General features: G+C 46.9%; 1 protein-coding gene across 1 annotated transcript; it reads left to right on the top strand.

The window, feature by feature from the left end:
- Nucleotides 1-1,471: 1,471 nt before the first annotated feature.
- LOC107122922 (uncharacterized protein K02A2.6-like) lies at nucleotides 1,472-3,966 on the top strand (the record flags this gene model as incomplete). The annotated part of the gene is given in 3 exon segments (XM_015426059.1): nucleotides 1,472-1,702; nucleotides 1,961-3,443; nucleotides 3,446-3,966. Coding segments are annotated over 3 exon segments (2,235 nt in total), but the record flags the coding sequence as incomplete, so codon positions are not given.
- Between the last annotated feature and the right edge of the window lie 10,727 nt (nucleotides 3,967-14,693).

The following is a 14,693-nucleotide window of genomic DNA, read 5'->3' as shown; positions in this document are numbered from 1 at the left end:
TGTACACAGAGATTCTATTTAGCATGAAATGCCATTAATTAGCCTTTTTGCAAGCACAAGAGAATACACTTGCTGCATGCATCACGAAGGGAAGCTCATCTGGTTCAGAATCCTGTTCCCAGCCAAATGTCCTCAGGAAGATTATAATCAGGGTAGGGAACGGTTACCATGTTGTTAAGCTGGACACGGAACCCTGCCTCCAAAGCTGCCTTATTATCAATTCAGTCCATTGGTTCATTTCACTGAGTATTGTATCTTCTGACTGGCAGGAGCTTGGGTCTGGGGCAGAGAAAGATCTTTCCCAACAAGGGCTGAGATCTTTGAATTGGAGAGGGCAGGGATTGGACCTGCGATCTTCTGAATGCAAAGCAGGTACCCTCCCCACTGAGCCATGACCCCCTCCTCCAAATACTTCTATTATGCCCTAAGTGGCAGCAAGTGTCGTGAGCCAGCGGTAATTCGGATTCATTTTGTAATGTATTCAGATGCTGCCTGAATGCATTAGGAGGTATGTAAATCCTCCCATAGAGAAGCCATGCAAAGCTTCAAGCTTCGGCAGGGATTCGCGCCGAAAAGTATTGTGGCCAATCAGATTTGAATGTTTGTAAGCGGGACCGCTTATGATTGGTCGTTCATGCACACAACCTGATAGGTTGGTTTAATGTACAGTAGGTGTGGCTACATTAGCCCGAAGTGTTTAAATACCGAACTAGCTGCAATGAAGTGTGAGTTGTCAGATGACAAATGTTCGGGCTATCAAGAGTTGTACCGTGTCAGAAGAAGTCGATTGAAGAGCTGAATAAACCTGAGTTTTCTGAAATCACTCTCTGACTACTTTGTTAAGTGTCAGAAGAAGTCGATTGAAGAGCTGAATAAACTTGAGTTTTGCTGAATCACTCTCTGACTATTATTGTTAAGCACGGACTTAACAATTGGCGACGAGGATGGGATTCAGGAGCGGGTAGGCAGCCCCGCTGGTCCCGACCCAACGACGGACAACCAAGAGCAGCAGCTCGCCGTGGCAGAGCAGCGACAGGCACCACCAGCACCGGTGGCAGCGATCGCAGCTATGGCCAATAGCCCGAAGTTCGAGGCATTCGAACCAGCGACCGAGGACTGGGACGCCTACCTGCTGAGGTTCGGGTTCCACCTCGAAGCGAACGACATCACCACGGAGGAGAAGAAGCGAGCCACCCTCCTGAGCTCTTGTGGCAAGAGCGTGTTCGATGTCGCCAGGTCTCTGGTGGCACCAGCGGACATCGGAACAGTGCCGTTCAAAGAGCTGACGGAGAAGTTGAAGGCACACTTCTCCCCGCAACCGTCGGAGATCGCTAGCCGGCACGCGTTCTTCAAGAGGAACCAAGCGCCCAACGAGACGGTGTCCGATTTTGTAGCGGCTCTACGTAAAGCGGCCAGACCGTGTAACTTCGCCGACGTAGAGGAGGCCCTGCGAGACAGGCTGGTGTGTGGCATGCGGGACGAGCGGCTTCAGCAGCGCCTGTTCGCAAAGGCGAAATTGACCTGGGCCGACGCCTACAATGAAGCCATCGCAGCGGAGACAGCGGACAAATCGACCCGTGAGGTGCGTCAGCGTCTGGCTGCAACAGAGCTTCGCGTTCACCACCAGGGGTCCGAAGGAGAGCGTGAGGGCGCGGCTGAAGACGTCTGCGCTGTGAAAGGGCCTACGAACCAGTGGACCCAAGTGAGGACTTCGCCCACTCCTCCTTGCACCGGCTGTGGCGGCAAGCACTCCAGAGAAAGCTGCTGGACCAAGGACGTCGACTGCAGAGCATGCGGAAGGCGGGGCCACATCGCTCGTGCTTGCAGAGCGCCAAAAGTTTCAACGCCCTCAAACAAGCCCAGGTAGCAACGTTCCCGAGCCGCACAGCATGAAACCAGCTGCCAGGTCGTACGATCAAGCGCACCTTCGGTCCAACGAATCGGAGGCACAGGCAAGATCAACGTGACGGTCCATCTAGACGGCGTTCCGTGCGGTGTGGAGGTCGACTCGGGATCGTCGGTGACCGTGATTTCGTCCAAGTCGTGGCAGCAGTTGTTCCCCACCAGGAGTCGTCGCCGGCTGAAGCCAGCAGACACACAAGTGTCCGACTTCCAGGGCAAGCGTATACCTCTGGCAGGGAGGGATACGTTTGAAGTTGAGTTTAAGGGGAAGCGGGCGACCCTTTCATTGTTGGTGGCTGAGGGGAACAGAGTGAATTTGCTGGGGCTTGACTGGTTTGAACCGTTGGGAATTGCTATTTCTGGCATTAATAGTGTAACGAAGAATAAATGGGCTGTACTGTATAAGGAATTTACTGATGTGTTTGGGGGTGGCCTGGGAAAATATACGGGACCCCCAGTAGCGTTTGAACTTGATCCTGCCGTGAGGCCAGTTCGCCTCAAGTATAGGAAGGTTCCTATTCCTCTTAAGCCCAGAATTGAAGCAGAGCTGGACAAGCTCATCGAGCAGGGCGTGTTAGAGCCAGTTCCCTTCAGTCGGTGGGAGACCCCCATTGTGACCCCTGTTAAGCCGGACGGGTCAGTACGCATCTGTGCTGACTACAAATGCACCATAAATCGGGCATTGCAGCAGCACTCGTACCCAGTACCGGTAATTAGCCATGTCTTGGCATCGTTGGGGGGGGGGGAAGTTTTTGCGAAGTTCGACTTGGCCCAGGCTTACCAGCAGCTCCCCGTGACCAAGGAAGCTGCTGAGGCACAGACCATTGTAACACACAGGGGGGCGTTCAAAGTAAACAGGCTCCAATTTGGTGTGAACGTGGCCCCAGGGATTTTTCAGGGCCTCATGGAAGGGCTGTTGAGGGGGGTACCAGGGACAGTCCCTTATTTTAATGACGTTCTCATTGCTGGGAGATCCGATGAGGAACTTATGCACAGGGTCAGAGAAGTGCTCAAGCGTTTCCGTAAGGCCGGATTGAAAGTAAAACAATCCAAATGTTTGATAGGGGTGGATAGCGTGGAATTCCTGGGGTTCAGAGTGGACCAAAATGGCGTACACCCCACAGACGAGAAGGTGAGAGCTATCAAAAATGCCCCTTGCCCCATGAATAAAAAAGAGCTGCAAGCCTTCCTCGGGCTGCTCAATTTTTATCACGCCTTTCTCCCCCACAAGGCGTCCGTGGCGGCACCTTTACATGCGCTCCTTCACAAGGACGCAAAATGGCGGTGGGGTGCTGAACAAAAAAAGGCGTTTGAAGGGGTGAAATCATTGTTGTCATCAAATGCAGTGTTGACCCATTACGATGACCAGAAATTGTTGGTCTTGGCCGCAGATGCCTCTCCTTATGGGGTGGGGGCGGTATTGAGTCATGTACTGGAAGACGGACGGGAGGCCCCCGTCGCGTTTTACTCAAGGTCGCTATCTGAAGCTGAGAAGAACTATGCTCAAATAGACAAAGAGGGACTGGCGCTGGTATCAGCAGTTAAAAATTTCACGATTTCTTGTATGGCAGACATTTCCTACTTGTGACGGACCACAAGCCGCTGCTTGGAATCTTTGCCCCGGACCGGCAACTTCCAAATATAATGTCTGCCAGAATGCTCCGTTGGGCCTTGTTTTTGTCGGCCTATGACTATGACCTGGAGCACCGGCCGGGCAAGGCCATCGGACATGCGGACGCATTAAGTCGTTGCCCGCTGCCCGGCCGAGATTTGGACCCTGCGCCAACGGCCTCTGTGTTGGCCATCGAAGAACTGCCGCAAGCACCCATCACCTCCAAGGACATTGCCGCTGCGTCGGCTAAGGACAGTGTAATTGCGAGAGTTCTTAACTGGGTTTGGAGGGGGTGGCCGATGGGTGCTATGGAGCCGGAATTTCGCATGTACAAAGCGCGCCAAAACGAGCTGTCTGTGTCTAAGGGCTGTTTACTGTGGGGAAACCGGGTGGTGGTGCCTCACTGCCTCAGACAAAAAGTGCTGAAATCACTCCATGAGGGCCATCCAGGCATGGTCCACATGAAGGCACTGGCCCGTGGTTATGTGTGGTGGCCCGGGCTTGATGCGGAAATCGAGGATTGGGTCAGAGTGTGTGAGCCCTGTCAGCAGGCTAGGCCTGAGCCGTCAACCGCCACTCCGCAGCGTTGGGAGTCGGCGGGAAAACCTTGGTCGAGGCTCCACCTAGATTTTGCGGGGCCAGTTCAGGGACAAATGTTCCTTATTATTGTTGATGCGTATACGAAATGGTTGGAGGTTGCGCACATGCATTCCACCACTTCCGGGTCTGTCATCAATGTGCTGCGGCGCCTGTTTGCGACCCATGGTATACCCGATGTATTGGTCAGTGATAACGGGACGCAATTTACATCTATGGAGTTTGAAAAATTTCTGGCTGATACCGGAATCAGGCAGATTACATCGGCCCCATTCCACCCGGCTTCGAATGGCCAGGCGGAAAGAATGGTAAGAACCACCAAAGAAGCACTGAGTAAATTGGTTTATGGTGACTGGGGGGTAAAGCTAGCTTCGTTCTTGCTCAGACAGCATGTTACCCCTTGTTCAGCAACTGGCCGCAGTCCGGCCGAAATGCTGATGGGCCGGAGGCTGGCAACCCTATTAGATAGGTTGCACCCGGACCTGAATGACCTTAAACCACCACAGCAGAGTGAACAAACGAAGGTACGCATATATGAGAAAGATGACAAGGTGTATGCGAGAAATTATGCCAGTGGTCACTTGTGGCTCCCAGCCACTATTGTTGAAACTGTTGGGTCCAGAATGTATGTGGTACGACTTGCTGATGGTCGCAAGTGGCGTAGGCACGTAGACCAGTTGAGGCAACGGTGGGCGACTGACCGACCCCACGCGTTGCCAACTGAGTCAATAGACCCCGAGGACCTTCCGAGACCTCCCCTGGAGGCGAGTGCTGACGGGCCTGAGGGCATCAGCACTGTTCCAGAGGCTGGGCAGACCCCTCCTCTCGAACTAGGTGTAACGGATGGAAGTGTTCCTGGCTCTGAGGTCCCAGAGCCAACCGAAGTGCCACTGACGGAATTGAGCCCTGAGCCGAGTCCACCAAGACGGTCTCAGAGAACGAGACGAGCACCTTCCTACCTGAGCGATTATGATTGTTCGTAGTTGTTTTTGCTTAGGGGGGAGGGATTTGTAATGTATTCAGATGCTGCCTGAATGCATTAGGAGGTATGTAAATCCTCCCATAGAGAAGCCATGCAAAGCTTCAAGCTTCGGCAGGGATTTGCGCCGAAAAGTATTGTGGCCAATCAGATTTGAATGTTTGTAAGCGGGACCGCTTATGATTGGTCGTCCATGCACACAACCTGATAGGTTGGTTTAATGTACAGTAGGTGTGGCTACATTAGCCCGAAGTGTTTAAATACCGAACTAGCTGCAATGAAGTTTGAGTTGTCAGATGACAAATGTTCGGGCTATCAAGAGTTGTACCGTGTCAGAAGAAGTCGATTGAAGAGCTGAATAAACCTGAGTTTTCTGAAATCACTCTCTGACTACTTTGTTAAGTGTGGACTTAACACATTTCCAGCCCTCATTGGGAACATGCAGGTTCCCCGTTGGGCAGATAGCAGCAGCAAAGAAACACAAGGTGAACCTGAGGCTAGCAAGGCTGGATCGTAATTCCAGGAAGTTGGGGTTCAATAGAAGCCAAATTGGTAGCACAACTTAATGGCTGGAGGGCATATTGATTCCCACTCCCAGGGAAAAGTGAAGAACCCTATTCACAAACAACATAAATATGAAAAAGAAACAAGATAGGAAAGGATCTATTCAGTCCAACTCCCAAGAATCTGAACAAAGTTTGAGTCTGGCGGCACCTTTAAGACCAAGTTTTATTCAAGGTATGAGCTTTCATGTGCATATGAACATCAGAGAAGCCAATGTTGGATCAGGCCAATGGCCCATCCAGTCCAACACTCTGTCACACAGTGGCCAAAAATACCAGGTGCCATCAGGAGATCCACCAATGGGGCCAGGACACTAGAGGTCCTCCCACTGTTGCCCCCCCCCCCCAAGCACCAAGAATACAGTGCATCCCTTGCCCCAGACTGAGGGTTCCTATCTATACCTTGTGGCTAATAGCCACTGATGGACCTCTGCTCCATATGTTTATCTAATTCCCTCTTGAAGCTGTCCATGCTTGAGGCTGCCGCCACCTCTGGTGGCAGTGAATTTCATGTGTTAATCACTCTTTGGGTACAGAAGTACTTCCTTTTATCTGTTCTAACCCGACTGCTCAGCAATTTCATTGAGTGCCCACGAGTTCTTGTATTGTGAGAAAGGGGGAAAGTATTTCTTTCTCAACATGCTCTATCCCACACATAATCTTATAAACCTCGATCATGTCACCCCTTGGCCGTCGTTTCTCCAAGCTAAATTGCCCCAACCTTTCTTCATAGGGAAAGTGTCCCAACCCTTTTATCATTCTAGTTGCCCTTTTCTCACCAACCTGAACAACTGTGTGTCATCTGCAAATTTAGCCACTTCACTGCTTACTCCCAATTCCAAATAATTAATAAACAAGTTAAAAAGCATTGGACCAAGTACTGATCCCTGTGGTACCCCACTGCTTACCACCCTCCACTGAGAAAATTGCCCATTTATACTCACTCTGTTTCCTATTAATTAGCTAGTTTTTGATCCACAAAAGGACTTGTCCTTTTATCCCATGACTATTGAGCTTACTTAGGAGCCTTTGATTAGGAACTTTATCAAAAGCTTTCTGGAATTCAAGGTAAACAGCATCTATTGGCTCCCCCTTGTCCACATGTTTGTTCACTCCCTCAAAGAACACTAACAGGTCAGTGAGACAAGATCTTCCCTTACAGAACCCATGATAAGTCTGCCTCAATAGGTTTTGTTCATCAATGTGCCTACTAATTCTTTCCTTAATAACAGTTTCTACCAACTTACCCAGTATCAACGTCAGACTGACTGGTCTGTCATTTCCCAAAGCTCCTCTGGAACCCTTTTTAAAGATGGGAGTGTCATTAGCTACCTTCCAGTCCTCAGGAATGGAGGCAGATTTTAATAAAAGATTACATATTTTTGTCCGGAGATCCACAAGGTCACATTTAAGTTCTTTCAGAACTTTAGTTGCTGTAGATTTTCCGGGTTGTGTGGCCATGGTCTTGGCATTGTTCTTTCAGAACTCTCGGATGTATGCCATCCGGGCCTGGTGATTTATTAGTTTTTAAGTTGTCTATCAGTCGTAGGACCTCCTCTCTCCTCTCTCATCACCTCAATCTGATTCAGGTCTTTCAACACCCCTCCCGAAATCAGCAGTTCTGTAGTGGGCAAGCACTTCTCATCTTCCACAATGAAGACAGAGGCAAAAATGCATTCAGTTTCTCTGCCATTTCCCTTTGTCATCCAAGGGCCCCACTGCCTCCCTGGCTGGTTTCCTGCTTCTAATTGTATTTGCATGCACACTTCCTCAGATACCATCATGCATGCGCACGAAAGCTCATACCTTGAATTAAGCTTGGTTGGTCTTAAAGGTGCTCAAACTTTGTTCTACTACTTCAGACCAACACAGCTGCCCTCCTCGATCTCTCCCAAGAATGTGAACACTTTCTCTGCATTATGCTTTTGCGCTACAATGCAAATGTCCCTTTCACTGGCTTGCTTGCTGAATGTTGCAATACATCTTCAGACCTCCTTGAGAACTCAGATCTTGCGCATGGTGCATTCTGCATCAATCCATAACACCAACACCAACCCCCAACCTCACTCTCAAAATCATATACTTCCTCTGAATTTTGAAAGGAGTAATGTGAATTAGCCCTAAACACAACTGGAATGAGGTTCATTCCCAGCTCCTCTCTAGAGATTTCCTTTGGGGCATAAAATACCAAGGACATGCATACGCCCCCTCCTTTTTGCAAAAGTGTTCCCATTTATTTCAAGAGATGGGAAAGGCTAGTGTACAAGGCTCATGCTGTGCGTGTGGCAGGTATTGTACACGTTGTGCAAACGGAAATACCCTTTCTATAAAACAAAGCCCGCTTGTGCATTCCGGCCTGCTTCAAAGCTCAGGACGGCGGGAGGAGGGGAGGGCAGATTCTGGACTGCCGTGAGCCTCCCCTGAACTTCGAGCCGGCTTGAGAGACATATTTAAATAAATAAATTCATCGCCAAGCCTTGAGGTTTTGCTTTGGCAGTCCAGCATCTCACCGACACTTCCAGAGTAGCCGTGGGATTACTTCTCTGTATAATCCTGAGGCTGATTTATTTGAGCACAGACATATTTACAACAAGCCGATAAGTAGCGGTTGCTATAAATATGTCTCGGGTATGTGCTCTCTCTCTCTCTTTTTGCTCATGCACTGGTGAGGAAGGGAACATGCTGGGAGAAATTGACCCTGAAACAAATGGAATGTATCTAATGTTCCAGATTTAAATGATGGGGTCTCTAGGTACTTGTAATAAGGTTGTTTTCTTGTGTCACCATAAAATTGTGGTCTTCGATGAGGGTGGGAGGGGGAGAAGAAGTATACAGCCTGAACTTCAGTCTGAACCTCTCTCGGTTGTGTTTCTCTCTCTCTGGCAATATTAATAACCCAATTTCCAGTCTTTTGGCACTTCCTTTGAGGCCACTGTTCTTCCTGATAAACCACAGTCAAAAGTGTGTATACATTTAGTCTGAGCTTTTTGTCCAAAAGGGAGATGCAGATGGAGCAACTCCAAGATGGTAGACATGAGATCCAGTGTGGTGTGGTGGAGCAAGGAGAGTATTTGGCTCAGAGCAAGAAGACCTGGGTCCAAAAAGCCATGAAGCTCACTGGACTAGTGTTGGGCCAGGCCAGTTCTCTCAGCCTAAACTCTACCCCATGGGGTTTCTTTGAATAAAAGAAATGGAGGAGGGGGAAAGCTTGCATGCCACCCTGAAGTTCTTGGAAGGAGAAAATCTGGCAAAGTAAAAGGGCTTAATTTGAATTTAAAGCCAACTTCCTTCATGCTCTCTTCAGAATTCTCCTCTGCAAATTTTCTGTTGACTCAGCTTTGAAAAAAAAATGTCAAATATTTCCCAGGTTTTAGATAACTCCACCTGATGTATGATTTCAAGATTGGTTTCGTCTTTTGAGATTATGTTGTTTTAGATGGCTTTCAAAGAGAATGGAACAGATTTGTGGAGGGAAGTGTCCATCGATGGCTATTAGCTGTAGTAACTAAAGGGGGCCTCCATAAGCAGAGACTATGAATACCTTTGAATACCAGTGCTGGAAGGAGCATCATGGTAGACCTTTGTTTCTGTGCCCTATTTGTGGTCCCTTCCCCAGGGCAACTGGTTGTCCCCTGTGTGAACAAGATGCTGGACTAGATGGACCACTGGTCTGATCCAGTGGGGCTCTTCTTCTGTTCTGATTTGATTTCAGTTACAGCACTGGATGACCGGCTTGCAACACTCCTGAATAACTGGTGTATCTGCAAGGATGGCATTTAATAGCTAGTGTGCCTATGAAGCTGCCTTATACCAACTATTGGTCCATTTGCTAAATATTGACAGATGTGTGTGTGTTTGCCAGATTTTCAATGCCATGAGGAGGGCACCATTTAAAATTTCTACTTTAATTACTACCAAAATATCTTAATGTATGCCTTGTTTCCATTCAGTTCCATCCATAATCTTGGGACTGGGATCATGACTTAGTGGTACAACCTCTGCTTGGTGTGCAGAAGGTCCAACATTCAATTCTCAGCACTTCAAAGATGTGAAAAGCAGATGTGAAAAACATCTCCTGAAGACTCTGTTGAGCTCTTGCCAATCAGAATAGACAATACTGATCTTGAAAGACCAATAGGCTGTCTCAGTAGATAACAGCTTTATGTGTTGTTGTTAAGGCACAGGGCCATGGCTCAGTGGCAGAACATTGCCTTTGTATGTAGAAGGTCCCAGGTTCAGTCCATGGCATCTCCAGTGAAAAGAAGAAAATAGCAGGTGATGTGAAAGATCTCTGCATGAGAGCCCCGCTGGTCAGAGTAGACAAGACTACTGACCTTGATAGATCAAGGGTCTGTCTCCGTGAAGGCAGTTCATGTAACCCATTCTGGATATTGTCGCATGACACTGAGATGTAGCTGAATGAATGTGGGTGGTGTGGTTTAAGTGCAGTTAACTGCAGGGGTTCAATAGCAATGGCTTTCCAGGCAAGCTTCTGTGTGATGTTATCCCTAGAAGAAAGTCATAAGTTCTCTCTCTGTTCAGAGCAGGGCTGTAGCCACCCTTTCTCACTATGTGGGGCTGCAACGTTTCCAGGTAGGGCTAGAACCTCCTCTGCCAATGACAAGGGGGGAGGATTGGTGACACCACATCTTAGAGAAATCTCATCCTGGAGCAGCTTGGTTGGGGAGGATTCAGACCCCGAACTGAAGGCCATTTTTGCTTACCCCCTTTGCTTACCCCATTTAAGCAGCTTTCCTATTCTCAGTCATGGTAGGCAGGGCTCTTTTTGTAGAAAAAGCCCAACAGGAACTCATTAGCATAATAGGCCACACCCAACAGCAGGAACTCATTAGCATAATAGACCACACCCCTGACAGCACAGCTCATTAGCACATTAGGCCACACCTCCCATGTTACCAGAGATGTGGTTATCCAGCCACACCCACCTTTTGCTTGTTATTCTATTTACCTTGTTTGTTGTCCAAACCCAGGGCTTTTTTGTAGCAGGAACTCCTTTGCATGTTAGGCCACACACCCCTAATGTAGCCAATCCTAATGAGTTTCTGCTGTTGGGTGTGGTCTATTATGCTAATGAGTTCCTGCTGGGTGTGGCCAACTTGGGAGCCAGCCGGAACTCCGTTCCTGTGCGTTCCTGCCCAAAAATAGCCCTGAGGGTAATGGGAAATCCCGCTACACTCCTGCCACAGTGATGGGCTTACCGTTTGCCCACTTACAGCAGATAAAGTCCTGCCCTTCATCACCCACATTTGAGCAGTGGAACAGCAGGAGAAACTGTGAGGGAAACTGCGGTGCAGACACTGTGACGTCACTTCTGGTTAATCCCGGAAGTGACATGACACTGTCCATGATGCTCCCCCCTCTCCAGGCCCTGGCTCCTGAGCAGTGTTCCCTCTAAGCTGAGTGAGTGTGAGCTAGCTCACAGTTTTTTAGCTTCCAGCTCACACATTTTTGTCTTAGCTCAGGAAGGATGGCTCCGGAGCAAAATAATTTATGTAGTAGCCAAATGGCCTGCTCACAACTTTAATGCCAGTAGCTCACAAAGTAGAATTTTTGCTCACAAGATTCCACAGCTTAGAGGGAGCATTGCCCCTGAGAGCTCCCAGGATTCACAGGCCCAGGGCACAGTGACTGCTCACAAAGCTCTAGTAACAGTTTGGATACACTTAGGGCTGGGTCAATGCGATCATTTCCGTTCTACTTTTGATCCACCTCTTCTTTGTTGCTGTTGTTGACAATTCTTTCAGGTCACACTAATCTTATGCAGTGGACACAAAAATAATGTTCAAAATGTATCCATTTTAATGGGGGGGTGGGGATTTTAGAAAATAAAACGGTCTCAGCTTCATTCTTCACAAGGAAGAAGCTAAATCAAAACAGAAAAATTTATATTATTGATTTATTTTTATTATTTTATTATTGATTTATTTTATTATTAATTTAGTTTTATTAATTTATTATTTATTTATTTTTATTATTTTATATTATTAATCTAATATCTAATAAAATGAAAAGAAACATGAATGGGATAGTCTTATTATTTTATATTATTAATTTAATATAAAATAATAAGAATATTCCATTCAGCTCCATGTTTCTTTTCATTTTAAATACCTGAGTATGATGGACTTTCCTTGTAATTTTGTAAAGTTTTATTGAGAGTATGATGGACTTTTCCTTGTAATTTTGTAAAGTTTGATTCATTATGCAACATGGTCTTTACTAAATGTTCTAGTCATTCCTGTCACAGTGTTTGTTGTTTGTTGTATTTTCCACATGGATACCTGTGACCCCCCCCTCTTGGTTTTTTTGGCAACCCTACAAGACATGTTCTATATACAAGCTCTGGAACTGACAAATTGATATAGCCCTTTGTGATTCCAAGGCATGAAATTAGGCCATCCAAAATAAGTCCTGGAGGAATAAAGAAGTAATTCTGTTTGGCTCAGGGTCACCAAATCAGGCCCTAGTTTAAAGTGCTTGACCAGGTTCCCATTTTGTTCTTCAGTGCTTTGCATGTGTAAAAGCTCTTAAAGAATCTTAATATGATGCTCAAAACAGTCCTTTTTAGTGGGTCACAGAAGCCCCATGGAAAATGAGTTTTGTGTGATTAAAAGACCAGAGATTCTACATAGAGCTTGTGTGTATATAGGATTTGGGGAAGGATAATATTTTGGGGAGGTCAAAACTCCAAGGAGGAAGTTGGGACAATTTTAGCCAAATTAGAAGCAGGTTACATTATTGGCCTTTAAGCCAATGGTACTCAGGTATTAATCCATTAAAGTAATCAAAAGAGCTTAGCTAAGAATCTGATGGCCGCAATATATATGTCAGGGGACAAGCCGTAAAACTTCCTGCAAAGGTGATTTCAAAGCCATATTGGCCAAGCTTGGCAAATTGCAGATTTAATTATTTTGTCAGTCTTGCTTTCCCCTCTAATCTTTTGGCCAAATACCTCGCAACATATGCAGCCGGTTAAGATAATGAGGCTACTATGGAATTAGGTGTGACTTGATTTTTTTGTGAACGGTATCGTCCTCTCTCGTTTGACTCTTTTCTTTGTCTTCATGACATGCGCTGTGCCCCTGAAACCTTAAGGGGTAGCGAAGGGCTTTCTTGTCTATAAAGATCAAAGGTCTCCAGCCCCTTTCAAGATGTCTGCAGAATTTGTTTCCTAATTATCTCAACCGGCCTTATTTGTGTGCTTGGACGAACTTGGTTAACTCTTTGATCATCGGGATGAGACCTTGCTTTTATCCAGACCAACTGCTGAGCTATCTTGAACCACCTTTCCCATGCATGGCGCTTTTATGTTGGCTTCATGCCTCAAAACTCTTTGTGTTGAATGCTGGAGTGCCGATCCACTGCACTGCACGTGCTCCAGTGTGTGCAACGTGCACCGTATACAGGATTACTTAGGGTTAGAGTTTTCTAACTGGATCTCCCAATGGGATGTTTAGTCCCAGAGGGTGTCCCCAATATGTTTGGGCTGGAGACCTGGGATAGGAGGAGGCTCACTGTTCCCCCTGTGCTCTTTCCTCAGTTTAGAAACACACACACACACACCCCCGCACTGCTTTCAGCCAAAGCAAAGGGGGGAAATACTGATGCCTTATGGATAGCTGTTTTTTCCCCCTGCTGGAGTTTAAAGCAAGCCAAGGCAGCCATTTTCATTAGCAGAAATAGCATGGGGGTTAAGAGTTAAGCCTTCTGTTTTGCAGCGCAGCAGTTCCTATCCGTACTGGCTCTCCCTGCACATACTTTCTAGGGACATTGCATCAGCAGTTCCAGTCACAGAATTCCAACATCACATTTCACCCATTTATTTGAGTGGCAGAAACTAATCCATTGGTGTGGCCCGTTTCTGTACTCTTGCAGGCCACTCACCCCATGTCTTTGGGAGAACCAGAAGTGTATTTTTGCCACAGTCACTGATCTCCTCATGGGGCTGACTGTAAAAAATGATGGTCATCCCGGAGTGAAGGCTTCATAGTTATGGAGCAAAGGTATATGGCCATTCCATGCAAACCCCAATGAGAGAGATGCTTGTGGAAGATCTTCATTGCTTATAACTGTTACAAACCATTTTCTTTTCCTTCGGAATGCATCTCTGGGTCGACGTACTTACCACAAATCTATGAAAATCTGGTGGGACCACATGGGGCCAATAAAACTGTTCCAGGAACATGGGTTGGTGAATCACCCATTGGGGCAAGGACCAGTATGCATTTCTGGGGACCATAAGGCGTCACTGGGTCAAGGGGCGGGAGGTGTTTTGTTGGCTAGCTTGTGATGATAAATTCTCCCTCATCTCTGTGTTGCCTTCCCCCCCCCCTCCTTGGCAAGCGCCTACATTTTCTTTAATACCGTTTACAAGATTACCGGCTCTTAGTGATCCCTTATTTCAGCTGGAATGGCCAGAGATTTGAGACACTTACCATTTCATTGCATGTTTGGTTTTCCATGAGATGATGCTTAGCTTTTTTTTACTTTGGTAGACTGGTCTATAAAATGTTTTAGAATTACACATTTATCTTGGCGCTGTATTTTTTGCTTGGGAATTTCTCTCCACCTAGGAAGATATGAGAACACCAGGATCCTTCTAGAAAGCCGGCTGTAAACTTTACAGCTGCAGGAATAAGTGTGATTTAGCATCCCCCAAAATCTATTAAAGAAAAAACGAGAGGGGGGAACCCATTTATGGAACAACATGTTGTATTAACTTCTTAAGCCTTTCCTTTCTGAAAGCACTTTGATCTGGTCCGAATCCTCCTGTATGTTACCTAATTACACTTGCATTTCGGTCTCAAGTGGGTGGTATTTTTTTTCTCCTTTAATGCACAATTTATTTAAAAAAATGAAAAGCTAATGCAGCATGCAAAGCTTCTTCTGAGGAATTCTGGAAAACCAGCCCATAACCATTTCCAAACACAAGCTCCTGTAAACCAAGAGTTGTAAGCTGAATGGTGGCAAGAGGAAGTGAATTTACTTAGGGGTTTCTTCATGAGGACTAGTGGCTTCA

The sequence above is a fragment of the Gekko japonicus genome, unplaced genomic scaffold, assembly GCF_001447785.1.
Source record: "Gekko japonicus isolate JY-2015 unplaced genomic scaffold, Gekko_japonicus_V1.1 scaffold22, whole genome shotgun sequence".
Classification (NCBI taxonomy): domain Eukaryota; kingdom Metazoa; phylum Chordata; class Lepidosauria; order Squamata; family Gekkonidae; genus Gekko; species Gekko japonicus.
The sequence above is the reverse complement of the archived record's forward strand: the minus strand, read 5'-3'. Positions and strand labels throughout refer to the sequence as shown.